The following is a 27,631-nucleotide window of genomic DNA, read 5'->3' as shown; positions in this document are numbered from 1 at the left end:
TCCTCCTGTCTCAGCCTCCCACAGTGCTGGGATTACAGGTGTAAGCCACTGTCTCTGGCCCCTCATGGCACTTTTTACAGCCTCTCTGTTTTTCTGCAGATGTAAAATGAGAGTAAAGGAATCCAATAGAAATGTGGACAATATTGAAGGCAGAGAGGACTTCTTCCCAGCATGTTTTAATTGTGCTATTGCATTTTTGATTCGTTTTGATTTTTTTCTGCCTTATGACCAGCTTGAACAATCCACTATGCTACCAAATCAATTTCTCCTACACTTAAGCAAATCTAGTTTTTTCTTCATTTGGGTTGCTATTTGATGGCCACCCTCACATTGCACCAAAGTCGCCATGGATTCTATTCCTCTCTCTGAGGGTATCAGCATCTTCTTGAGAAATAATAGACATATATAAGAAAACATTCAGAAACTCAGAGCTGGTTGCTGTGGGGGCTTAAACCACCATTTGGGTGTACTCTTAGTAATCTGTGTAACCTTTGAACTATTCATGACCATCGTGGCCCATGAGGAGGGTTTTGCAATGACTTGGCGTTCTCAGCCATGATAGAGACTAGACTGGGATGAAAGGGGAAAAAAAGAGGAAAGAAAGGAAGAGGGAGAAAAAATGAATGGGAGAGGAGATGCGATTGATAAGAAAGCAGTTCTAATCCCAGTGTGCAATGGCTGCAAACAGCAGCTTTCTTGGTGGTGTACATGGCCTGTTTCTTATATGGGTTGCTCTACGGGTCCTTGGAGACAGGCCTTTCAAATGTATGTTCATGTCTCTGACCTTGCACTACCCCCAATGTAGGCTCCAAACAGGCATTCAAGGTGTCTTTGGAAAGCCCCAGGGCACTGTGGCCAGGGTTCACATTGGCCAAGTTATCATGTCCATCTGCACCAAGCTGCAGAACAAGGAGCATATGATTGAAGCACTCTGCAGGGCCAAGTTCAAGTTCCCTGGCCGCCAGAAGATCCACATCTCCAAGAAGTGGGGCTTTACCAAGTTCAATGTGGATGAATGTGAAGACATGGTGGCTGAGAAGCAGCTCATCCCAGATGGCTGCAGGGTCAAGTACATCCCCAATCATGGCCCTCTGGACGAGTGGCAGGTCTTACACTGGTGAGGGCTTCCACTGCGCTGCCCCCCTCCCCCAAACTTTTTTTTTTTGAGATGGAGTCTTGCTCTGTTGTCCAGGCTGGAATGCAATGGCATGGTCTCAGCTCACTGCAACCTCCAGCTCCCGGGTTCAAGCGATTCTCCTGCCTCTGCCTCCCAAGTAGCTGGGATTACAGGCGCCTGCCACCACGCCCGGCTAATTTTTTGTATTGTTAGGAGAGACAGGGTTTCACCATGTTGGCCAGGCTGGTCTTCAACTCCCGATCTCGTGATCTACCCGCGTCGGCCTCCCAAAGCGTTCAGATTACAAGTGTGAGCCACTGCACCTGGCCTCTGCCCCCTCTTAATACCCACCAATAAATGCTACTTCCTGTCCATGTTAAAAAAAAAAAAAAAAAAAAAAAGAGAGAGAGAAAGAAAAAGAGAGATGTGCAGATGTTTAGCACCAGAGAGGTGCCAAAGATGGGGAAGAGTGCTCAGTAGCCATCACAAACATCTTCTAGTCCTCCTGGCGCTCTTCTTGAAGGTTCTCCCTCCTCTACAGAGCACATGCCCTTGTTTCTTTTCTTTTTTTTTCTTTTTTTGATGGAGTCTCGCCCTGTTGCCCAGGCTGGAGTGCAGTGGCTATTTGATTCTCCTGCCAAGATGGGGTTTCACCGTGTTGGCCAGGATGGTCTCGGACTCCTGTCCTTGTGATCCACCTGCCTTGGCCTCCCAAAGTGCTGGCATTACAGGCGTGAGCCACCGTGCCTGGCCTGCCCTGGTTTCTTACTGAGACTTTCACATGGGAACAAAATAGGAAGCCGTGCCCATGCACAAAAGTGACATTGGTCATGTCCTCCTTGCTTCCCTGCTTGACTAGTTTATTAGAGAAATAATTAAATGGGCATGATTTTAAAAATAAGGTAAGTAGGAATCCAGTGCTGACTGGGGTGTCATAAACAGCTTGATTTTTTTTTTTCCATGAATGGCACTGGCTATACATGCCTGCATTACTGGTCAGTCTGTCCTTGTCTCTAATTTGATCACATCTGTCCCTCTGAACCTGTGCATATGGCTTCAACAGAAGACTCCCTCTGAGTGAGTGAAGGGCATGCAGGATATTACTGACACCCACAAAGATACAAGAGGGTGGTAGAATGGAAGGCAGAGGTTGGGTCCTACCTCAGTGGGGAGAACATGCAAAACTGGGGGAACATAAGAACCCCAGGTGAGAATGGGGAAAAGCCCTGTTGAGGGATGGGTGACAGACATAAGAACTGATGGGAGGAGCCGGGCACGGCGGCTCACACCTGTAATCCCAACACTTTGGGAGGCCGAAGCAGGTGGATCACTTGAGGTCAGGAGTTGGAGACCAGCTTGGCCAACATGGTGAAACCCCATCTCTACTGAAAACACAAAAATTAGCTGGGCATGGTAGTGAGTGCCTGTAATTTCAGCTACTTGGGAGGCTGAGGCAGGAGAACTGCTTGAACCTGAGAGGCAGAGGTTGCAGTGAGCCGAGATCGTGCCACTGCACTCGAGCCTGGGTGACAGAGCCAGACCTTGTCTTTAAACAAAAACAAAAACAAAAACTGATGGGAGGGAATATGGAGGAATGGGAGGGCACAGTCCTTGAAGAGACCCATTGTCTCAGTCTATCACTCAGGATTTTTCATATTCTCATCCACGCTCCAATTACTCATTTGATAAATGCTGCTTCAACACAGATTCTTTATTAGCTGGGTGTGGCTGTGGGTGCCTGTAATCCCAGCTACTTGGGAGGCTCGGGCAGGAGAAACACTTGAATCCGGGACACAGAGGTTGCAGTGAGCCACGACCGCGCCACTGCACTCCAGCTGGGCAACAAGAACGAAACTCCATCTCAAAACAAAAAAAAAAAGAAAAACAATCAAACATACATAGATTTCTTTAAAAGAAGTAATCCACTGTGGAGTTAAAAACAACAACAACAACAACAACAACAACAAACATCTCATGGAAGTAGAGTAGAATGATAGATACCAGAGGCTGGGAAGGGTATGTGTGGGGAGTGTAGAGAGGTTGATTAATGGAGACAAACATGTAGTTAGACAGAAGGAATAAGTCCTAATATTCCACAGGAGAGTAGGATGATTCACATTAGGAACAATGTACTGTATATTTCAAAATAGCTAGAAGAAAGGACTTGAAATGTTTCCATACATCGAAGTGGTAAATGCTTGAGGTGATGGATACCCTAAATACCCTGGCTTGATCATTACACATTCTGTACATGTAACAGATATCATATGTACCCCCAAAGCACATACAAATAGTATAAAAAGAAACACTCACACCCCATGGCCCTAGATAATGACAAGCACACAAATCACTTGACAATTTTCTGGGGTTTTTGTTTTCCCAGATTGCATCAGTCCAGGCATTAATAGCACCTGCCGCTTTCTTATCTTTGCAGAGAGCAATCTGCTTCTGAAGCTACATGAGGCAGCAAAGCCAATAATGAACTTAGATCTATACAATCTGGGTTTGTGCCTTGACTCTGATGCTTATTATCTGTGTAGTTACAGCTAAGTGTTGCTTTTCTCAACATTCTTTCCTAATCCGAAAGTCAGAGGGATATATATGGCGGTGGGAGGGGGAGGCGGGAAATGCATTTTGTGAAACAACTTGGTGCGTAAATGCTTATTATCTTTGACTGATTGGTGTTTGTTTGCCACAGATAAGATCACGAAGTTGGAATTCTGGTACCTATGATTATCACCCAGATTTTTACTTTTTTTTTTTTTTTGAGACTGCATGCACTGGTGCAATCTTGGCTCACTGGAACCTCTGCTTCCCAGGCTCAAGCAATTCTCCTGCCTCAGCCTCCCTGGTAGCTGGGATTACAAGCACCCGCCACCATGTCTGGCTAATTTTTTTATTTTTAGTAGAGAGAGGGTTTCACCATGTTGGCTGGCTGGTCTCCAACTTCTGACCTCAAGTGATCTACCTGCCTCGGCCTCCTAAAGTGCTGGGATTACAGGCGTGAGCCACCATGCTTGACCCAGTTTTTTACCCATTGAAACACATTCAGAGTACAAGTTATCCTTCAGTAATGTGAATACAGCTAAATACCCTGTAGCCGCCCATGGTCATCTCATGAAGAGAGAGGAAAATAATGGCCTTAGCTCCCAAATGGTGCCCAATTTTTTTTTTCTTTTTGAGACAGAGCCTCGCTCTGTCTCCTAGGCTAGAGTGCAACGGTGCAAATTTGAATCACTGCAACCTCCGCCTCCCAGATTCAAGCGATTCTCCTGCCTCAGCCTCCTGAGTAGCTGGGATTATAGGTGCCTGCCACCACACCCAGCTAATTTTTTGTATTTTTAGTAGAGACAGGATTTTGCCATGTTGGCCAGGCCCTGACCTCATGATCCACTCACCCTGGCCTCCTAAAGTGCTGCGATTACAGGCGTGGGCCACTGCACCTGGCCAGTGGTGCCCAAATTTTTAAAAAGCCCAACCTAAAGAAACTTCAGGATTCTCACTCTATCAAGTCCCAGGTGTCTGGCCCCACCAGAGACTTCTCTTCTCCAGCCTTTGCCCACCTCAACTTTATTCTCTACAGTTTGCACTCTGTTGTATAGCTCTACCCAGCAGGCTGTTAATCCTGTGTGAGTTTGCCCACACTGATCTTGAGACTTAGGTGTCATATCCCGGCAGGTACCCTCGCAGTTTTCACAGACGTGGTGCTAAGGGTCTCTGCCATACAAGCCTGCTCACCTAAAATACACTGCTTACACTGCTTTATGAGGCAGGAGCTATCCTATCTCAGCACCTGGCCCAGGTAGTAGGTTCTTCAGCAACACTGAACTGAGTCACTAGACCACACTAATGACTACGAGTTGATTTATGATTATTTGTTTTCAGCTGCTGCCAAGTCATATCTGATCAGCTAAACAATATCCAGTTTTCTCTTCTCGGTGCTCCGTCACGACATTCTACCTAACTGTATGGAAGCACTAGAAATGATGCAAGGACATTTTTCCCCTGTCCTCTTGACTTCAGGACATTGACTTTTCAAATTTGTGAACAGAGACAATTTAGTGCCAATATTTTAATCAGAATTGGCTGGGCATGGTGGCTTATAACTGTAATTCCAGCACTTTGGGAGGCTGAGGTGGGCAGATCACCTGAGGTTCAGGAGTTAGAGACCTGCCTGGCCAACATGACGAAACCCCGTGTCTACTAAAAATACAAAAATTAGCCGGGCATGGTGGCATGTGCCTGTAATCCTAGCTACTCAGGAGGTTCACTTGAGGCAGGAGAATCACTTGAACCTGGGAGGTGGGGGTTGCTGTGAGCCAAGATCGCACCACTACACTCCAGCCTGCGTGACACAGTAAGACGTTCTCAAAAAAAAAAGAAAAAGAAAATTCAATCAGAATTATGCTAATCTGATGAATTCAACACCGATACATTATCCTTAACAGGAAGGGGAGATGGTTGAGGCAGGAAAGTTGAAGCCAGCCTACTGATCATGCTTTCTCCATCTGATCCCAGCAGTGCATCTACCACGAGGCTGCAGCAGGAGCTGGAGGGAAGGCTCTGTGTTTTGCTTAGGAAACGCATTTTATTTCCCACATTAAAGCAAGCTGAGGGGTGCTGGGAGATGATGTGGTATCCCCAACAAAGAAAGGATCAGGCTCCATAGGGTTGGCAGCAGCAAGCTGGGGCTGGTGGCTTCAAGGAAGAGCAGGGGTTACCACTCTCTGAGGGAAAAACAGGTGGTAAGAACAGGTGTACCCTTGGGCAAAGAACTCCATTAAGACAGGTATCAACAACTGCACCAGGACTGCCAGGTGCCCCAGCTGCACCTTGGGGCTGCCCAGCATGAGCACACACTGTGCTGACAGCCTCCATGGCACAACCACAGGGGTGAGAAGGCTTCGCACCTACCGTGGGGCCTGCTACATCGGGGTGCATGGGCATCTCCCGCTTACCTATGACTCACCAGAACAGTATACTCACTCAGCAAATGCTCTTTCTGTGTTCAACACTCAGGGGCAACATAGGCCCAGCTGTTCCATGCTTATTAGGGTTACGAAAATCATTCCCAACATTTTTACTTTATTTTTGAGAGTCTCACTGTGGCCGAGGCTGGAGTGCAGTGGTGCAATCTTGACTCAGTGCAACCTCCGCCTCTTGGGTTCAAGCGATTCTCGTGCCTCAGCCTCCCGAGTAGCTGGGGTTACAGGCGCGCGCCACCACGCCCGGCTAATTTCCATATTTTTAGTAGAGACATGGTTTTGCCATGTTGGTTAGGTTGATCTCAAACTGATCTCAAGTGATCTGCCTGCCTCGGCCTCCCAAAGTGCTGGTATTACAGGCCATTCCCAACACTCTTAATGCACTTTGCATGCTCCCTACTGACTCAGTGCTTCCTTGGGCCATGGGCAGAACAAAGCTGGAGGGCATGGATGCAAGGTCTGAGGGCACACAGTACCATAAAGCATCACCATGCAACACTGCTAGAGGTGGCAGAGGTGGCAGCAATTGTCAGCAAGTAGCTAAGAAAAAATATGAGGCCTGGGCACAGTGGCTCACCCCTGTAATCCTAACACTTTGGGAGGCTGAGGTGGGCGGATCACTTGAGCCCAGGAGTTTGAGGCCAGCCTGGGCAACACAGTGAGACCCCATCTTTACAAAAAATACAAAACCCAACTGGGCATGGTATGTGTGCCTGTGGTCCCAGCTGCTTGGAGGCTGAGGTGGGAGGATTGCTTGAGCCCAGGAGTTTAAGGCCACAGTGAACCATGATTGTGCCACTGCACTCCAGCCTGGGTGACAGAGTGAAACCCTGTCTCAAAAAAAAAAAGAAAAAAAAAAAAAATTAAAGGCTGGGCACAGTGGCTCATGCCTGTAATCCCAGCACTTTGACAGGCCGAGGCAGGTGGATCACTTGATGCCAGAAGTTCAAGACCAGCCTGGCCAACATGGTTAAACCCTGTCTCTACTAAATACACAAAAAATTAGCTGGGTGTAGTGGCACATGCCTGTAGTCCCAGCTACTCACAAGGCTAAGGCAGGAGAATCACTTGAAGCCAGGAGGTGGAGGCTGCAGTGAGCCGGGATTGCACCATGCACTCCAGAGATTGTCACCACAAAACAAACAAAAAAGAGAGCTCAAAGCCTGTATGGTAGCAATCTAGACCTTTTTAGTTGTGACTAGTTGTGTTAAGGGCACTGACAATTGCTTGAATTACAAGTAGAATTCTTAGTTTCAAGTCTTAGTTGATGGAATGCTGTGATTGAAAATATCGACTTCCTTTAAAAATATGCTAGAAATGAGACAGAGCCTGGTTTAGCAAGGTCTTAATGTACCTTAGTGTTAATCCTAACATATATTGTTCAGCTAATAATCGAAGATCGATTTTTGTTCTTAAGGATTAGGAACTTTTAGGCTGAGTGCAGTGGCTCACACCTGTAATCCTAGTACTGTGGGTGGCTGAGGTGGGAGGATTGCTTGAGGCAAGGAGTTAAAGACCAGCCTGGGCAACATAGGGAGACCTAGTCTCTACAAAAAATTTTAGAGAATTAGCCAGGCATGTGGCACACGCCTGTGGTCCCAGCTATTTGGGAAGTTAGGTGGGAGAATCACTTGAGCCGGGGAGGTTGCAGTGATCTGTGATTATGCCACTACGCTCCAGCCTCGATGACAGAGTGAGACCTTGCCTCAAAAAGATAAAGAAATTTAAAAAGGATCAGGAACGTGTGTGTGTGTGTGTGTGTGTGTGTGTGTGTGTGTTTGATTTGGGTATGGAGAAGTGAGAAGAGGCAATTTGAGAACTTTTTTCCCTCTTTTGGCAGAAAAGGGCCAGGCAGCCACAACCACAAGCAAAAGTAGGTTAGAGAAACTTATTATTAAATTTATTTTTCTTTAAATATGTAACTTTCTTCCACCCTCACCCACTCCAGGGAGGAAGAGAAAATCCCCACCCCCTTCCATTCTGGGGATTTCGTATCTAAAGCCTGAGCGGTGAGGATGAAGTATAAAAATACTATTTACAAAGGGAAGGAGGTATCTGTTGCTTAACCGTAGACACCCCCATCCCCACACCCCTTTTGATCCAAAAAAAAAAAAAAAAGGCCCCTGGGAATCCATTTAAGCATAGAACTAGCCCTCCTCTAGAGGGGCCCGCAAACCTCAACAGAGAATAGGAAGCTCCGAGATTAACTGAGGAAGAGATTGAATGGATAGCACCGTGGGTCCTGGCAGGGGACGGGACCTCTCTTACCCTGGAGTCAGCTGGCGCCGGCCAGCCTTTGTTTCCATAGGTCCCATGTAAACATCGACATTTTCCTTTAGGTCCCTGCTCTTCTGTTTCATACAGAGCCTCCCTCGCCTCCCGTGGAGGTGCTTGGTTCCCTGATCTTTCCTTCCTTCCCTTCTAACCTTCCTCTGGAAGGAGTGGGAAGGGGAGGGAAGGTTGTAGAGAGGGCAGAGCCCATCTCATCCCTTCTGGATTAGGGCAGCTCATCCTCCTAAGGGGAGCCTTGAAAGAGGATGTTCTCCATGTTCTTGATCGGGGTGAATGCCTCCCCCCATTACAGGGACAAGGCAGGTAGATAGTCCAGTACCGGGAGACAGTGGTCTTGATGGGAGAGGCCACCAGCATGGAGTAGCAGGGAAGAAGGCTTCAGGAGGCAGGAAGTGGGGGCACGTCTGGCACTGGTCTCGAACTGAGGGTGGAAACCCAGCCCTAGACCACCCTTCCCATCACCGGGAAAGTGATCATCATCACCCTACAGTCCTGTTGGTTGGAGCTGTGCAGAGGGACCAGGCATCCATGAGGCAAGAGGTCTTCTCCAGGTCTCGGTGTAGTGGCAGCACTCACACCAGTTCATCCAATAGAATCCCAATGTTCTGCGTGGCCTCTGAGGGCCCAGCAATGGGCTTGTTACACATGGGGCAGACACAGCGAACTTCCAGCCATTTCACCAAACACCTGGGAACAAATGAAGAACAGTAATCTCTAACAAGATAGACCACACTGCTCCAGTTGTCTCTCGAAACAAGAATATCCCGTGGTGGCTCACACCTGTAATCCTAGCACTTTGGGAGGCCGAGGCAGGTGTATCACCTGAGGTCAGGAGTTCAAGACCAGCCTGGCCAACATGGTGAAACCCCATCTATACTAAAAATACAAAAATTAGCCAGGCATGGTGATGGGCACCTGTAATCCCAGCTACTTGGGAGGCTGAGGCAGGAGAATTGCTTGATCCTGGGAGGCAGAGGTTGCAGTGAGCTGAGATTGCACCATTGCACTCCAGCCTAGGCAACAAGAGCAAAACTCCATCTCAAAAAAAAAAAAAGAAGAAGAATATCCCTATCCCTGTCCCAACCTAATCCCCCTGGGCTTTGCTCTGTGTTCACGCAGGACCAGGGACATCACTGGCAAGGGGTAAATAGAAAGTGGCAGAGACTGGAAGGTTCCAGAAGATGATCCCTGATTATTTCTCCTTTGACAGGCACCCTAGACACATTCCCACTTACTTCCGGTGAAAGGCGTGTTGGCACGGGAGCACGCCTAACTCATCCTTTCCCTTGAAGTCTTCCAGACAGACTGCGCAGGTCTGCTGTAGAGAGAAAGGAGCAGGCGTGTGAGGAAACTGGGGAAGCCTCTCATTCATTCATCCCCAGACAAGAAAACTAAGCTCTAGCCCAGTCTGTTCTACGAGGCAGGGAAACTTTTTAGCCATCCTTTACAAAACTGTATTGATGGCATGGTAGTCATTAACCACATGTGGCTGTTTAAATTTAAATTAACCAAAATTAGATGAAATTATAAATTCAATCCCTCAGTTACACTCACCACATTTCAAGTGCTCAACAGCCACATGGTGCTAATGGTTTCCATATTGAATGGTGCGAATAAAGAACATTCTTATTATCACAGAAGTTTCCACTGCACTGGAAAGTACTGTCCTAGAGGAATGGTTTTCGGCCGGGTGCGGTGGCTCGCGCCTGTAATCCCAGCACTTCGAGAGGCCGAGGCGGGTGGATCATGAGGTCAGGAGATCGAGACCATACTGGTTAACATGGTGAAACCCTGTCTCTACTAAAAATACAAAAAATTAGCCGGGCATGGTGGCGGGAGCCTGTAGTCCCAGCTACTCGGGAGGCTGAGGCAGGAGAATGGCATGAACCTGGGAGACGGAGCTTGCAGTGAGCCGAGATCGCGCCACTGCACTCCAGCCTGGGTGATAGAGCGAGACTCCATCTCAAAAAAAAAAAAAGAATGGTTTTCAATCCTTTCTTGCCCAACACATTTGGTGAGGTGGCACTTAATACCAACCAGAGGTAAGGGGGCATAGTATATGTGATCGGTTATGTTCTTTTTTTTTTTTTTTTGAAATGGAGTTTCACTCTTCTTGCCCAGGCTGGAGTGCAACGGTGCAATCTCGGCTCACCACAAACTCCACCTCCCAGGTTCAAGCAATTCTCCTGCCTCAGTCTCCCAAGCAGCTGGGGTTACAGGCATGCGCCACCACACCCAGCCAATTCTGTATTTTTAATATAGATGGGATTTCACCATGTTGGTCAGGCTGGTCTCGAACTCCTGACCTCAGGTGAGTCACCCACCTCGGCCTCCCAAAGTACTGGGATTACAGGCATGAGCCACCACGCCCAGCCCAGTGACAGTCCTTAAATCCAGACTTCCCACATCCCTACATATTAACTCCCTTGATCTCAGTTGAATTATTCTCCGAGAGAAGGGCTTGGGAAACATCTGCACTTGCTGAGGCGTAACAGACAAAATGAGGCCATGTCTAGGCGGTCTCATGTTTAGTGGAACTGTGGTCCTCCCCGCTCCCAGACAACCACAAACATGCTCAGAGCAGGAGTGTCTGTGGTCATGATCAGGAGCCTTGGGAAATGGGTTAGGTGACCTTAGAGGCATAGGTAGGAAAGGAATAGGATATAACTAATTCCTCAAGTCAGAGTTGAGGGGACTCAAAGAATTGGTGTATGGGTGGGAGTCTGGTGGGAGAGAAATGGGAGAGCCATGGGAATCAACACACTAGTCAGATCTAGTCTGTTAAGATGGAGTATACACAAAGGTAAAAGGACCTCATTTTCTATGGTAACAACCAGGACATAGGGGCTGAACATAGGGAAAGTTAGCTGAATTCTGTCTATGGCATGAAAGGGTGTGACCATCCTCCTGGTAAAAATTATGCAGTGTGGGATTTCTGGGGCCGTGAGGCACTACTTATCTAAACCCTTCTGTGACCCCTTCATGCCTTCTGCCTGAGGCTGTTCCAGATGTAATCAATTCCACATGTTAATTACTTGCTGAGATGTGTCTATTATTTGGCCAAAGGAGATACGAAAGCATGCACTAAGCAGTTTTCTGAAAAGCGTCCAGGCTGAGAGCTGGAGCGAGGTGTGGTCTGCCTCACCTGCGGGGGCCCTCCTGCACACTCTCCTGGCACACTTACCCCATACAATTGTAACTTCTTGGCATCACCTCTAAGCACCACCTGAAAAGAAAGAGGAGGCATGATGTCCGAAGATAAACCAACCACTGGGGCCAGCCGGGTAGTATCAACCAATGAAGGGAGTCCCCTGGACTGCCTGGGGCAAGCCAGACTTCAGACACTGAAGGGGGTTAGCCTCAGGGAGGCCCAGAGGTGAGGCCAGGGGGATTCCTGCCCAGGAGAGCCTGAGCCTGCCCTCTTTGCCTCTTCCTATCAGGTCAGGCAGAGAAGGAAGCTTCTAGGGGAATACACAGCACTTTACCTCCTTATATCCGTATCGCTCACTCTGTGCCTGGTTCCGGAGTTTGCTGGGGGAAAGAGGAAAAAAAATTGGAGAAAGCATGTTAAACAGAACGATTCAAAGCAGGAGAGGCTGGTTGGCTGCTTGGGCATTCTTCCGAGGGCAGGGAGGGGTGCTTGTCCCATACACACCACAGGGCATACTTTGGACCTATGCGGGCCAACAAGGGTTGATGAAGGACTAAGACTCTTACTCGGGTTTAACAGCCTCAAAATTCACCACCAGGTCTCATACACAGATTGGAGGACCCTCCAGCACAGCACCCCCAAATAGCTCATTCACTCACCCTGCCTTTTTCTGGTCGGCAAATTCCTTCAGTCACCCAAACTGTATAGAAATCAACACTGTGTTTACTGAGTGTGCAGCAGTTAGACAGATAAGCATAAAAGGGTTATTTCTGTTAAGCCAGGATAGCAGGATAAATAAGTCTCTGTTGACCCTGGGGAATTTTCCACACGGAGAACCTAAGTATTCTGGAACCAAAGCACACTCTTCCCTTCACTGTGCCAGACAACACAGACGATGCCTCCTTTGTTTTCTGCTTTTCATTTTAAGCTGGTGGCCTGCATACGGGCTGACTCTCAATGGCCAAAACATGGCATGCCATTTCTAATGGCAATAGCATAATATAATGGTTATGAAGCACTTGCTATGTGTCGCTGGGACACTTAACATATTCATATATGTTCTAATGATTTCACACTCTAAGAGTGAGATACCTTCGCTTTTACAGGTAAGAAAAATAAAGCCTGGCTGGGTGCGGTGGCTCATGCCTGTAATCACAGCACTTTGGGAGGCCAAGGCAGGTGGATCACTTGAGGTCAGGAGTTCAAGACCAGTCTGGCCAACATGGTGAAACCCCATCTCTACTAAAAATACAAAATGAGCCGGGCGTGGTGGTGCATGCCTGTAATCCCAGCTACTCGGGAGACTGAGGCAGGAGAATAGCTTGAACCCGGGAGACGGAGGTTGCAGTGAGCTGAGACTGCGCCATTGCATTCCAGCCTGGTCAACAAGAGTGAAACTCTGTCTCAAAAAAAATAAAAAAAGAAAAAGAAAAATGAAGCTCAAAGAAGTGAATTTATTTGCCCAAACATCACGGAGCTAATTGGTAGCAGAGTCTGGATGTGAATCAAAGTTGGTGTGATGACAGAGTCCAAGCTCTTTACCATAAAATGTGGTCTGTTCCCCAATGAGGTGGAATACATCATAGTCCTGAGAATCTGATCTGGTCCTGGGACACACCCTACCTTTTATTAAGTTTACAACTCTGAATGGCTTGCCGTGTAAATGGCCGAGACCATAATTATACACTGGCTTTGGTGCCATATTATTTTCAAGGAAGGGGTGGAGGATCTTCCATGCTGAACTCTGCGGGTAGCTTTAGAAGGCCTCCTGTATGTGGGTTGGGTGGGATGGCTCATGCCTGTAATCCCAGCATTTTGGGAGGCTGAGGTGGGCGGATTGCTTGAGCTCAGGAGTTTGAGACCAGCCTGGGCAACATGGCAAAACCCCATCTCTACAAAATATACAAAAATTCATAGGGCAATTCACACGGCATGGTGGCATGCACCTGTAATCCCAGCTAGCTGGGGGCTGAGGCATGAGAATCTCTTGAACCCAGGAGGCGAAGGTTGCAGTTAGCAGAGATCGTACCACTGCACTCCAGCCTGGGTGACGAGCAAGACCCTGTCTCAAAAAAAAAAAAAAAAAAAAAAAAAAAAAAAAAAGCCTCCTGTATGTGTGCTATGGGGGAACCTTATGGGCCTTTTCCTGGTGATCACTTCTTAACACAGTCCTGGGTTATGTGGAAGGAAACATAGAAACCCAGCAAGCCAGGAGAAGCAGGAAACTTCAGTCTAAGGACCAAATCTAGCTCACTACTTGTTTTTGCAGGGTCCACAGGCTAAGAGTGGTTTTTATTCTTAAATGGCTGAAAACAGAAATAAAGAATAATGCCAAGTCAGGCAGATTGCTTGAGGCCAGGAGCTTTGAGGCCAGGAGCTTGAGACCAGCCTGGGTGATACACAGAGAACTTGTCTCTTCAAAAATAAATAAACAAAAGAAAATTAGCTGGGTATGGTGGTGCATGTCTGTAGTCCTGGCTACTTGTGGGGGCTGAGGCAGAAGGGTCACTTGAGCCCAAGAGTTCAGAGGTTACAATGAGCTAGGATTGTCCCCACTGAACTCCAGGCTGGACAACTGAGTGAGATGCTGTCAGAAAAAATTTTTTAAATAAATAAACAAATGAGTGGATAGAGGGATGGCTGACCCAAGTCAAAAAAAGGGAGGCTCCAATCACAAAGAGCCCCAGTGGAAGGGAGTGTGGTGAGAAGCTGAAGCTGCTGCCTGGGTGATGGAAGAGGCAGAAGATGGGGGCAGAGCCAGGCCCGCAACACAGTGCAGGGCAGATAAGATCAGCCTGCCAGCCTCCTCCGTTGTTCCTGATGGGAAGTCAGGTGACCTGGCGAGGTTCATGTTCCTGGAGCCTCTTGAGAGTTCCAGTCCAAGTGGACTCATGCCACAGGCCTGGGCGCTAGGGCAGCACATCCACCATCCCCTCCCCTCCCTCTTCTCCCAACAATATCCTTTCTGCTTAATGCAGGGCTGGGCTAAAGGCCTAAGCAAGGCTCCCACTGTCCCATCCTTCACTTTGCAGATAGCTTCTTGGTCCAGAAAAGGTCTTTGTACATACACATGTGTCTCTGTCCCAATTTCCAAATGAGCAGGGCAGGACATACCCAATGCTTAGGTGGCTACTGTTGTTTGACTGACACTGGGTTCAGCTGAGGTGGAAAGGAAGTGTTCCCATGGACAGGGAGCTCAGAGCCGCCTTGAGGGAGAAAGACACTGTTGCTCTGTTATGAGGTACGTGCTGAGTAAATAAGGAAGTGGTGAAAAGCCTGTGTTTTTAACTGTCTGGGGAATGAGGGACTGCTATGCATCTTTGAGGCACTAATGTCTCACCTGCAACGTGGCTATACTTATGTAGTAGACGCTGTCTTTTTCTGTTTTCTGTACCCCAGGCACCTAGAATACCACTTCTCCACCCCTCATGCCTCTTGTCTGGCTGAATCCTTTAGTGGTTTTGCCCAGGGATCCTCCAAAACTCAGAACAGGGAAGCTTCAGAGCTGCCACCTCATCCTCCATGTAGATTTCAGCTCAGAAAGAATGAGATCATGATGAAATGTGGCCGAAAAGCTTGCAAGGAAAATAGAGTAAAAAGCAAAAACCCTGGGCAATCCCAGCTGGGGGCCTAGTACCAACCAGTCTGGACAGGTGGCCTTCTCAGCTGTTGGGTGAGCACAGCAACTAAAAATACCCCGATTTCAATGAGACCATTTCTAGCCGCTGCCAGTGGCTCTCCCTTTCCTCTTTTCCCTTTTAGAACAAACAATGCATCCAGGTCCTGAAAATAATGTTTCCCTTCCTGCCTATTTGTACTTCCCCGGCCCCTCCATTCCTGTGTAGGGCAGAGGTCAGCTCTGAGAGAGGGGGAAGAATGAGCGAGGGGCTGGCCTCGGCTGCTGAGCTCACCAGGTCAGGAGCAGTGGGGCCTATTTTGGCTGAGGAGGAAACCGAGAAGCAGGGAGAGGAAGTGGTGGTTTCTGCGCCTGTGTGTCTTTCTATATATAGACATTCACAGGCTACCACGTACCAGTGAGCCTCTGGGACTGTGAAACTTCAGGGTCAGCAGGCTTCAGGCAGGCTACAGAACAGGGCAGGGTGACGCAGGAGCAGATTACTGAAGGAACAGGTGGTGCTGAGTAGCACCACAGTGGGGGCAGCTTTTAGCATCGTGTGGTTACTGTTCTGTTTTGTGTGTGTGTGGTTTTTTTTTTTTTAGATGGAGTTTCACTCTTGTTGCCCAGGCTGGAGTGCAATGGCATGATCTTAGCTCACTGCAACCTCCACTTCCCGGGTTCAAGCGATTCTCCTGCCTCAGCCTCCCAAGTAGCTGGGATTATAGGCGCCTGCCACCGCAGCCAGCTAATTTTTGTATTTTTAGTACAGACGGGGTTTCACCATGTTGGTCAGGCCAGTCTCAAACTCCTGACCTCAGGTGATCCACCTGCCTCAGCCTCCCAAAATGCTGGGATTACAGGCGTGAGCCACCATGCCCAGCCCTGTTCTGTTCTTTGACTATAGCCAAAGAAAAAGAAATCAGCAATCCACAACTCTCCAGCCTGTCCTTCTGCGAGAACTGACCCTGACCTGCAAGAGGGTGGCTGTGGAGCCTACAGCAACTCCTCTACTTCAAGGAATACGACTCAAAAGGCAAACACTTGGAAGGACTCAGCAAGACCCTAGCTCACCGCTACCAGACTTGTCCACCTCTGTGTCTTCCTCTATGTATCACCTTGGGCAGATCCTAAACTGTCTGGGCATGAAGTTCCTCATTTATAAAGTGGGCTAATACCCAAACTGAGGATTAAGTGAGCTAAATGGTTTATAAAATGGTGACCACAATGCCTGGCCTATGGAAAGTCCTTGGTACAGAGTGGCTAACGGCCAGGCACTGTGGCTCACGCCTGTAATCCCAGCACTTTGGGAGGCTGAGGCAGGCAGATGGCTTGAACTCAGGAGTTTGAGATCACGTTGGGTGACGTGGTGAAACCTCATCGCTACAAAACAAATCAAAAAATGATCTACAAAAAATGAAAACGTTAGTCGGGCATGGTGGCTCACGCCTGTACTTGGGAGACTGAGTTGGGAGGATGGCTTGGGCCCGGGAGGTGGAGGTTGCAGTGGGCCGAGATCTCACAACTGTGCTCCAGCCTGAGCGACAGAGCAAGACCTTGTCTCAAAAAAAAAAAAAAAAAGAGAAAACCTAAGGTCGCACCTATTATTGGTTGATTTAGGAAATGAACCCTGGTCACCCACTTCCTAGCCCACAGTAGTTTTCTCTAGGTCATTTTTGTAGAGATGGAGTTTTGTTCCCCAGGCTGGTTTCAAACTCCTGGACTCAAGTGACTCTCCTGACTTGACCTCCCAAAGTGCTACAATTACAGGCAAGGGCATGGTGCCTGGCCTAGATGGTCTCTTGAAGCCCTTTGCTGCTTGGCATATGTATGCCTCTGTGTGTGCGTGTGTGGTGGGCAAGGAGAGCAGGGAGGAAAGGGAACAAACAGAGTTGGTTTTACAAACCCCTGTCAGCCTCATCATAAAGAAATCTTTGGTATTTGGTATATCTTCATCCTCTGTCTCCAGGATTTACGTGTGAATTGCTTAACATGGGGGTGCAGGAGTTGGGAGGCTGGTGGTCGGGAAGAATTTGAGGAAAAAAACAGCCTTCAGGAAAGGGGAGGAGACACGAAGAGAGAAGAGATACCAGAAATCTACCCTTACCTCCACTTAATGGTTAGATGTAATCTTCAGACCCAATTGTACAAGAGGGAAGATAAACCAGTATCTCCTCTGCATAGATTTTTACATGGAAAATTCCAGTTTCAGGGACCTATGTGAAAAGTTCTGAGAAAGAACAGGTCCAAGGTAGCACCTGGGAGTGGTGGGGAGATGTGCCTGACGGCACTTCCGCTTCTTAGAGGGAGCTCTTCCAGCCTTGGGGAAGATGGACTAGTACCTGCCTCTCTTGTAGCTGCCTTCCAGCAAAGCACTCAAACCCAGACGGGCATTTTAGGAATAAAGCCAGCAAAGCCTTTTCCTTAATCTTAATTTAATCTTCTTAAATTATTTGACCCGTCACCAGCCCAGACCCCAGCTGATGTCTACCCAAGCATCTGGTAATGTGTGGGTGGCGGGGGAGACAGCTGATGGCCACAATGGCCCTAAAGACTACTACCATGCCCTACTGGCCAGGGATGTTCAATATTCTCCAAGGCACAGAAGAGTCCCACACAATGAGGAATTGTCAATGCCAACAGTAAACCCCAGTCAGAAACACTACTACTTTGATTCCCATTCGAAATACCAGTCATGCTCAACATTTTTTATAGAAAACAGCCACCAGAGGCTAAGCACGAGGGTTCATGCCTGTAATCCCAGCACTTTAGGAGGCCGAGGCGGGTAGATGACTTGGACTTGAGGTCAGGAGTTTGAGACAAGACTGGCCAATATGGCAAAACCCCGTCTCTACTAAAAATAAAAATTAGCTAGGCATGCACCCGTAATTCCAGCTCTTAGGGAGGCTGAGGCAGGAGAATCGCTTTAACCCAGGAGGTAGGGGTTGCAGTGAGCCAAGACTGTGCCACTGCACTCCAGCCTGGGTGATGAAGTGAGACACCATCTCAAAAAAAAAAAAAAAAAAAAAAAAAAACCAGCCACCAGTTCCCAAGTCCTTCAGCAGGAGATAGAAAAAGCGTTCCTGGAGGGTGAAGAGCCCTGCCAAACTCCAGGTCTTCCTCTGGATCCCTAAGCAATTAAGAATAAATGATAGTTCTTTAGGTTTGTTTTGGTTTTATTTTTTTCCACTCTCAAAAATAAGAGCTTATAAGGCAGAATAAGCAAGTAGCTCTGGCTGGGTGTGGTGGCTCACGCCTGTCATCTCAGCACTTTGGGAGGCTGAGGTGGGTGGATCACTTGAGGTCAGGAGTTCGAGACCAGCCTGGTCAACATGGTGAAACCCCATCTCTACTAAAAATACAAAAATTAGCCAGACATGATGGCGTGTGCCTGTAATCCCAGCTACTTGGGAGGCTGAGGCAGGAGAATTGCTTGAACCCGGGAGTTGGAGGTTGCGGTAAGCTGAGATCATACTATTGCACTCCAGCCTGAGCATCTCAAAAAAACAAAACAAAACAAAAACCAAGTAGCTCTCTAGACACTGGCTTGCTTCCTAATATTAGTATCTGGAGGGCTAACAACAGGTCCCAGGAGGGCAAAGGAACATGATGCTGGCATAACTGATGCCCACCTGTTCCTGACCACCCAAAGGGCATGAGTAGGAATAGAGACAGACGGACAAGGAAAGGACTGCTAACTTTATGACTCAGTCACACAGAAATTCTAGGCAACCTTAGAATAACTGGTGAGGTGGTGGGATGCAGCCCAACCCGTGGTGACCTCATATGCTCAGGAACAACTTGATAGGCTGATGTAAATAGAAACACCAGACCCTCAGGGGCCTAGAGAAAAGCAGGCTCAGCCATGTCCTCAAAGCGGTGCCTCCAGTATAAGACTGGTGACTCTGCTGTGGGATCCTCGCTCAGCTTACCCCACAGCCCTGGTCTCCTCCCTCCTGCTGGACTCCCACCCCGCTCAGCCAGGGATCCACGTACCTGATAAAATAGCAGCAGAAGATAAGGCTGAGCATGAAGACAAAAATGCCCGTGCCGAAGATAACCATATAGATGTTGAGCGGAAGGTCTTGGAAACTGATGGGTGGCATGGAGCAGGACTTGTTGGTGCTAACCAGTCCCAGGCCACAGAAACACCCTGCAAAGGGAGAGGAAAAAAAAAATCATTAGGGTTGGAAATTTACTGCTGGGCTGATGGCACTGTGTCAGCAGGATAGAAATAATTGGCAGGCTCTGCGCACCTAAGCCTCAGATTCAGTGGCTCCAGTTTTATATCCTAGTTCTAACACTTATTAGCTATGTAATCTTGAGTAAATCTGATCTACAAAATTGAATACTATCCAAAATACTTAAAACAATATCCCCATCTAAGAAATAATAAATTCAGGCAAGCTGGGTGCAATGGCTCACGCCTGTAATCCCAGTACTTTGGAGAGGCTGAGGCAGGTGATCTCTCGAGGCCAAGACTTCAAGACCAGCCTGGGCAACACACAAGACCCCATCTCTACAAAAAATAATAGAAAAATTAGCTGGGCATGGTAGCGCATGTACTACCATGTAGTCCCAGCTACTCAGGAAGCTGAGGTGGGAGGATCACTTGAGCCCAGGAGTACAAGGCTGCAATGATCGGTGATTACACCACTGCACACCAGCCTGGGTGACAGCGTGAGACCCAATCTCTATTAAAAAAAAAAAAAAAAAGAATTTAGGCAATGAGCAGAAACTGGAGAACTTAATTCTATCAGGTCAGAACCCATATAGCCTTAGCTGAGAAATTATTATTTGGGTTCTAACTCCCCGCTCCCTAGCTAGCCATATGACCTTTAAGAAGTTACCTCTAAGCTTCACTTTGTTATATAAAAACAAGCAAAATAGAGGGAGGACTAAAAATGAGTGTGTAAGAAATATGCTTTGTAAATTGCAAAGGACAATTGCAAAGGTCATTTGTCATTATTAAGCCACCTGCTCCAGAAGACAAGCTGTGCCAGGACTAGAATAGAAATTGTTCACTCCAAGTCCTGGGCCAGCATTCCAGAAAGTGGCGATGGGGGTGGGGAGGAGGTTGCAACTTCCCTTACTGTGGTCACCTTCCCTCTTTCTACTCAAAGCCTCAATGTGCGGTCCCAATGGCAACAGCATCCCCTGGGAGCTTTTTAGAAACGTACACTCGCGGGTCCATCCCGGCCTACATGAATCAGGACCTATGCTTTTTTTTTTTTTGAAACAGAGTCTCGCTCTGCTGCCCAGGCTGGAGGGCAGTGGTGCGATCTCGGCTCACTGCAACCCCTGCCTCCCAGGTTCAAGAATCCTAGATTCTCCTGCCTCAGCCTCCCGAGTAGCTGGGATTATAGGCGCATGCCACCATGCCTGGCTAATTTTTGAATTTTTAGTAGAGATGGGGTTTCACCATGTTGCCCAGGCTGGTCTTGAACTCTTGACCTCAGGCGATCCACCCACCTTGGACTCCCAAGGTGCTGGGATTACAGGCATGTGCCACGGCACTCAGCCAGGACCTACGTTTTAACAAGCTCCTCAGGTGATTCCCCTGCACATTCAGTTTGAAAAGCACTGGCCAGCCACTAGATGCGTCCCTTCTCACAGGACTCAGGGATAAATACTGACTGGCCTACCCATCATGATAGTCACTTCTCCCTTTCCCCCTTGCCAGTATTTTATGTTCAGGTGGGTATGTGACCAGGTTCTGAGCAAAGAAACAAAGAGATCTGCTGGAAAAGGAACTTCGTTTGTTTTTGGAGACGAGGTCTCACTCTGTCCCTGCAGGCTGGAGCTCAGAGGTATAAACATGCCTCACTGTAGCCTCCAAGTCCTGGCCTCAACGAGATTCTCCTGCCTCAGCCCCACAAAGTGCTGGGACTATAGGCATGAACCTATAGTCATAGCGGGGGGCCGGGTGGGATCATGTCTCTCAGAGACACCTAGAATTGTGATAGCCAAGCTATAGCTGGAAAGAGAGCAGCCCAGTAGAAAGTCAAATGACTTGACCAGGCGTGGTGGCTGGTGGCTCACGCCTGTAATCCCAGTACTTTGGGAGCCCGAGGCGGGTAGATGGCTTGAGGTCAGGAGTTTGAGATCAGCCTGGCCAACATGGTGAAACCCCATCTCTATTAAAAAATTAGCTGGGCATGGTTGCACACATCTGTAATCCCAGCTAATCCGGAGGCTGAGGCAGGAGAATCACTTGAACCTGGGAGGCAGAGGATGCAAGCGAGCCGACATCATGCCACTGTACTTCAGCCTGGGAGACAGGGAAAGACTCCATCTAAAAAAAAAAAAAAAGTAAAGTAAAATGGCTGAGGATGGCAGAAGGGAAAGGGAAAGAGAGGAGTCCTTGATGAATGAGAGAGCTGGAATTTGCTGTCCATTGCTACATCCTAAGCATATTCTCATGCTATCAATTTAATCTTTGTACTGCCACAGTAAAGGTTACTTCCCCCACCAATGGGAAAAAGACTCAATCATTTAGTAACCTGCCCACAGTCAAATAGCTAGGAAAGCCCAGCTCCAAAGGGTTCTCTGTACCCAGGCCTTGGGTTCCAGGCACTTTCCTGACATCTTGGAGCCAGATGCATTCACATGCCACAGAATTCTATACGCTAACGACCAGTGCTACCACAACTCAGCAGAACGCTGGCTTGAAAGACTGGAAGCCAACTTGGACATCAGTCCTCTTCATCCCTTACTGGTGAGTATACAACGAGCCTCCATTCAAACCTCTTTCAGACTGTGTCCAATTCTACTGCCACAGCCCTATTGCAAACACTCATCACCTCCTACTGTTTCCTAGTTGATGTCATCCCTGTTTCTAGTTCCTTCTCTCATTTACCCCACACGCCTGACACATCCTCCTAGTTGCTTTTTTTTTCTTCTTCATTTTTTCTTTGGAAAGAGTCTTGCACTGTATCACCCAGGCTAGAGTGCAGTGGCACTATCTTGGCTCACTGTAACCTCCGCCTCCTGGGTTCAAGCAATCCTTCTACCTCAGCCTCCTGAGTAGCTAGGACTACAGGTGTACACCACCACACCTGGCTAGTTTTTGTATTTTTAGTAGAGACTGGGTTTCACCATGTTGTACAGGCTAGTCTTGAATACCTGACCTCAAGTGATCCACTCGTCTTGGCCTCCCAAGAAAGTGCTGGGATTACAGTGCATGAGCCACTGTGCCCCGCCCCCTCCTAGTCGTTTTGATCTTGTATTTTCCAAACTCATGACTGGCTTCAAGTCCTCCTAAAACATTCACCCTGTCCCTTCACAACTTCCTACTTAAAAGTTCTCAAATACTATCCCACGTGGGTCAGTCTTTTTCACTATTTCTTGTCCCACCTTGTCCTTACCTGCTTCCCTTTGTTCACACAGCTTTCCCTGCCTGAAACGCTCTCTCTGAGGCCCATCAAGCCTGTGATAGTCCAATAACCTCTCTTCCTTGAACTCTACAGCACTCATGACCTCCATCATTTGTTCTGGCCCCTGCTCACTCAGTAACTGTCTTACATCATTCAGTTACTGTAACTCAAATGTGCACTAATCATTGATTATATGATAAGTACTATTATAAGAAAGCAGAGAATGGGTGTGGTGGCTCACACCTGTAACTCCAGCACTTTGGGAGGCTGAGGCAGGAGGACCGCATGAGGCCAGAAGTTCAAGACTAACCTAGGCAACACAGTAAGACCCCACCTCTACAAATAATAATAATGATAAATTAGCTGAGTGTGGTGGTAAGTGCCTGTAATCCCAGCTACTCAGGAGGCTGAGATGGGAGAATCACTCGAGTCTGAAAGGTCGAGGCTGCAGTGAGCCACGATTGCACCATTGCACTTAGCATGGGCCATAGAGTAAGACCTTGTCTCAAAAAAAAAAAAAGAAAAAAAAAGGACAGAAGAATGATTAGATGATCTTCTAATCATAGGAAAAAAAGACACAAAGATTTTCACCATAGAAAGTGAGGCTCAGGCCAGGCGTGGTGGCTCACGCCTGTAATCCCAGCACTTTGGGAGGCCGAGGTGGGCAGGTCACCTGAGGTCGGGAGTTCGAGACCAACCTGGCTAATATTGTGAAACCCTATCTCTACTAAAATACAAAAATTAGCTGGGTGTGGTGTCTGGCGTCCGTAATCGCAACTACTCGGGAGGCTGAGGCAGGAGAACTGCTTCAACCTGGGAAGCGAAGGTTGCAGTAAGCCAAGATCGTGCCACTGCACTCTAGTCTGGGCAACAGAGACTCCCATCTCAAAAAAAAAAAAAAAAAAAAAAAAAAAAAAAACCTGGGCATGGTGGTGCACGCCTGTAGTCCCAGCTACTTGAGAGGCTGAGGCAGGAGAATCAGTTGAACCTGGGAGGCAGAGGCTGCAGTGAGCTGAGATTGTACCACTGCACCCCACGCTGGGCGACAGAGCGAGACTCCATCTCAAGAAAAATAAAAAAAGCCTGAACCTCCTAGGTTTGCTGACTCCAACTTGGACTTTTGTATATTCTCCAGTGTCTGGACTAGCCTAGAGTTTGGCTTGTTCTCAATAACTAGTTAACAGATAAATAATTCCCCATTTGCTTAAAATAACCTGGTCCCCTTGGCAAAACCTCCCACTTCAAAGCAGCAGGACTGATGTTTGGGAAAACTGCCCAGAAACTGCCCTCCGCTAATGGATCACCAGTCAACCAGCGAGTATGATTGAGGGCTTGCTTTATGCACTGACCTACACATTGTGGGAAAACAGAAAGTAAAAGTTCTTGTTCTGAAAGACTTTTTGATTAAGTTGAAATGAAAGAAATAATTAGCTACTAAACTTTGCTGTGCCCAACAGGAAGTCCCTTGTGTCTAGGCTCCAGCAGGGGTTAGAGAGAAAGTGGTTTTCACCACCACTCCCACCCAAATATTTACTTTCTGTGGGTCAAAGAAGAACAATTTTCCATGAGGACATCATGGCAGACTGGCTAGAGTGACAAACTTCAGTCTATGCTGGAAAAGGGCCTTAGGACTTCCCTTCCAACGAGACCTGGTGCTCCCAGCTGTCTTCTCACCTCCTTCCTCAGCAGTATTTGATGTTACAAGACGGTCTAAACCCCTATCTGCCTTAGTTCTTCCAGGCACCATTTATGAGCTGAAACCTCCTTTGGTTTCCAGTTCCGAGAACTTGCAGAACCTGGTCAGAGCTATTACAGAGGATATCTGTGCACTCCACAAGCACGATGGCCCCCCATAAGTCTTCTGATCAGTTTATCCCCACCATCTTATCCCGTCTGATAAAGGCTTCCCCTTTATCTCCCCACTGATTGAATCAGTGAGCTTGGTATTTTACATGTTAAAGAGGTTGGTGGGAAGAGCGTAGTCAAGAGGAGATGGTTCATTTGCTTGTGTTACTATTAAAGAAACGGCAAAATAGTCTCTTGGTCAAAAGCTGACATTGCAGTAAGGTTTTTCTTTAAAACTATATAAGGACAGAGAATACCAGCCCCAGAAAAGAGGGACTCCAGGTAGTTTCTGAAGGCGTGGGGGAGGGGTTGCTTCTTCACTGGAGTCAAAGGACAGGATCTCTCAGTCACTTTTCTAAGAAGTGCAAAGAGGGCCAGACGAGGTGGCTCCTGCATGTAATTCTGGCATTTTGAGAGTCTGGTGTGAGGATTGCTTGAGCCCAGGAGTTAAAGACCAGCATAGGCAATGTAGTGAAACCCTATCAGTAAAAGTAAATTAATTAATTAAAAATTAGCCAGTAGCCAGGTGTGGTGGCACACACCTATGGTCACAGCTATGCTGGAAGGCTAAGGCAGGAAGATCCCCTGAGCCTGGGAGTGGCAGGCTGCAGTGAGCCATGATCATGCCACTGCACTCCAGCATGGTTGTCGGAGTGAGACCTTCTCTCAAAAAACATTAAAATGGGCTGGGCACGGTGGCTCATACCTGTAACCCCAGCACTTTGGGAGGCTGAGGCGGGTAGATCACCTGAGGTCAAAAGTTCAAGACCAGCCTGACCAACATGGAGAAATCCCGTCTCTACTAAAAATACAAAATTAGCCGGCTGTGGTGGTACACGCCTGTAATCCCAGCTACTCGGGAAGCTGAGGCAGGAGAATCACTTGAACCTGGGAGGTGGACGTTGTGGTGAACGGAGATCGAACCATTGCACTCCAGCCTGGACAACAAGAGTGAAACTCCATCTCAAGAAAAAAAAAAAAAGCAGCAAGTCTAAAATCTGATATGAAAGGGGGCTGCCCAGAAAGGGCAGTGTTACTAACAGCTGCCTCGTTTCTCCCTAAGTCTCTGTTCCATTGTCTCCGCCAACCTATGAAAGCGTTGACATCAGAATGTCTCATCTCATCTGGCAGGCTGGGAGCAGGAATGACGTCAGACAAGGGCTGGCCAAGAAAGACCAGGGGATCTGGGAACTGCTTCTCTTTCCCAGCCAACGGGAATCTTTCCCAGATGCTAGGATGCACGGGCCTTCCTCAACCCCCATCCTCTGCCCCCTCTCCCACAAAACCGCCTATCACATACGGCTTGGTTCATTTTCAGGAAATGAGATCTGATCAGCAAAAGAAGGAAGGCGGGGTAGGGGGACGTGGGGTATACATGCTACCCAAACCATGCCTTAAAACAAAGCCTCTTGACATAATTAATCCAAGATCTGGCAGAAGTACTCTCAAGAATGATTTTTTTTCCCTTGTAACTAGCTCGCTTGCCATACTGAGAGATAAGACCAGCTGCTTCCCATCTCTCTCTCCCAGAAACTCTCCAAGCATCGGAACAACGCGGTCAAGAGTGGGACCCCAGGGAGGCTGGAGGGGGTGGGGTGGGGGGCGATTAGTATCCAAGGTTTTGAAGTGTCCCGCTCGGAAACACCTACATTTGGGTAGCTGGCTGGGGAATCAGACTCCAGCCTAACCCAGTATCACCTGAACCTCCAAAAAGCCTCAGGTGAAATGAACTAACTTAGAAGCGTCACCCAGGCCTGGGGAGAAATGGGGCGAGGGGTTGTCGGGTCTGGAGGTGCGGCCTTCACTTGGGCTCAGGAGCAGACACCCCAATCCGGCTTTGGGGCCAGAAAGCACGGCTCCCGCCAGGCCAGCCTGGCATCCCAGGGACAGCCGGGAGCGGAGCTCTCTGCAAGGGTTTATCAACTCAGGAAAACGGCTTTTTTTTTTTTTTTTAATGTAGTTTCATTCTTGTTGCCCAGGCTGGAGTGTAATGGCACGATCCTGGCTCACTGCAACCTCCACCTCCGGGGTTCAAGCGATTCTCCTGCCTCAGCCTCCCAAGTAGCTGGGATTACAGGCATGCGCTACCACGCCCAGCTAATTTTGTATTTTTAGTAGCGACGGAGTTTCTACATGTTGGTTAGGCTGGTCTCGAACTCCGACCTCAGGTGATCCGCCCGCCTCGGCCTCCCAAAGTGCTGGGATTACGGGCGTGAGCCACCGCGCCCGGCCGAAAGCGACTCTTTAATCCAGTCTTCCACAGGCACTAAGCCACCCCAGCAGCCCATGGGAAACCAACAAAGCCAGAGGAAGCCACCCCCGCGCCCCGTCCCGCACGCTGCACGGTATACATATTTACAATAGCCTGCAAAGTTTCAGGCCGGGAACTTGAGCTCCCTCTAGGAGATCCCAGCCCGAGCGCGGATTTAATTCTCCTCCAACAACCACAACAAAGAACAGAGTTTGAGCGCACAAAGGCAGGGGATGGGGGTAGAAGAGCGGGGCCGCCACACAAAGGCCGGGAACCCCTCGGCTCCCACGCCCCTGGCCCGCCGCCCGTCCGGAGGCCCCTTCCAGGCCCTGGAGTGAAACCTGGATAGTTTCAAATTCCGCGCTGTGCAGAACAGAGTGGGGCGCCAGGACGCCTTCTCGACCGTCCCATTTCAGGAGAAACTTGGTTCCCGAGGGAGGACCAGCGCGCTGCTGTCCGACCTTGCGCCTCGCGCCGCGGCTCCCACCAGCCCCACGTAGGCTCGGCCCTCGCCCTGGGGACTCACCGTTACACCACTGGAATGGGTGCATCAATGAAGTCGCGGTTGGCTTCCTAGGGCGAACGGACGCAGGCGGGGTGCCAGGAAGGCGGGGTGGGAGCACTAGTGGCGTGAGGGGCCGCAGGCGGGGTCGGGGCAGCGCGCTGCAGCCGCCCTGCTGGAGAAGTCGAACTCCCTCCGGAGTGGGGGGCTTTGGCGAGGCCGGTGTTCAGCCCAACAAAGAGGGACGAGGAGGAAACAAACAAAGTCCCGCGGAGCAGAGTCGCACGGAGCGCACGCGCCAAGGGCCCCTGGCTGGGGGAATGTGGGGCACCGCGGGGCGGGGGTGCCCGGGCGGCAGAAGCCCTCGGCCGGGGGAGGAGGGAAAACCTTTGCCGGAGGTACAGCTCGGGTTCAGTAGCGCGGAGGTGAGCTGCCTGGGGTTCCGAAACTGACACCCGGCGGTGCACACCCCCTCCCTTTTACTGCTCCCACCAGC

At 48.7% G+C, this 27,631-nt stretch overlaps 2 protein-coding genes and 1 pseudogene across 2 annotated transcripts; 2 read left to right on the top strand and 1 right to left on the bottom strand.

Annotated features, from left to right (window-relative positions):
- Nucleotides 1–635: 635 nt before the first annotated feature.
- On the top strand, nt 636–756 carry LOC126961915 (uncharacterized; annotated as a pseudogene).
- On the top strand, nt 675–1,142 carry LOC126960710 (60S ribosomal protein L10-like). Its single transcript, XM_050800333.1, has one exon. It carries the CDS (start codon nt 675–677, stop codon nt 1,119–1,121), a length of 447 nt encoding a protein of 148 aa, XP_050656290.1. The 3' UTR covers nt 1,122–1,142.
- Nucleotides 913–27,631, bottom strand: RNF122 (ring finger protein 122). Its single transcript, XM_050802585.1, has 6 exons — nt 27,160–27,631; nt 19,158–19,314; nt 11,880–11,925; nt 11,579–11,620; nt 9,630–9,712; nt 913–9,081 (listed from the first exon to the last, which is right to left on the bottom strand). Exons 1-6 carry the CDS (start codon nt 27,182–27,184, stop codon nt 8,967–8,969), a joined length of 468 nt encoding a protein of 155 aa, XP_050658542.1. The 5' UTR covers nt 27,185–27,631; the 3' UTR covers nt 913–8,966.

This window comes from Macaca thibetana, chromosome 8, assembly GCF_024542745.1.
Source record: "Macaca thibetana thibetana isolate TM-01 chromosome 8, ASM2454274v1, whole genome shotgun sequence".
NCBI classification, from domain to species: domain Eukaryota; kingdom Metazoa; phylum Chordata; class Mammalia; order Primates; family Cercopithecidae; genus Macaca; species Macaca thibetana.
This window is presented reverse-complemented; position numbering and strand designations above follow the sequence as displayed.

Bases quoted from the DNA above. Each gene is read 5' to 3' on its own strand.
- RNF122 (XM_050802585.1), bottom strand. From the start codon at position 27,184: ATGCACCCATTCCAGTGGTGTAACG. The intron at 11,926-19,157 runs GTACGTGGATCC...TCTTTCCCCCAG, and splicing joins TTCTGCTGCTATTTTATCAG to CAAACTCCGGAACCAGGCAC. The intron at 9,713-11,578 runs GTAAGTGTGCCA...TTCTCTCTACAG, and splicing joins AGAAGTTACAATTGTATGGG to CAGACCTGCGCAGTCTGTCT.
- LOC126960710 (XM_050800333.1), top strand. From the start codon at position 675: ATGGCTGCAAACAGCAGCTTTCTTGGTGGTGTACATGGCCTGTTTCTT.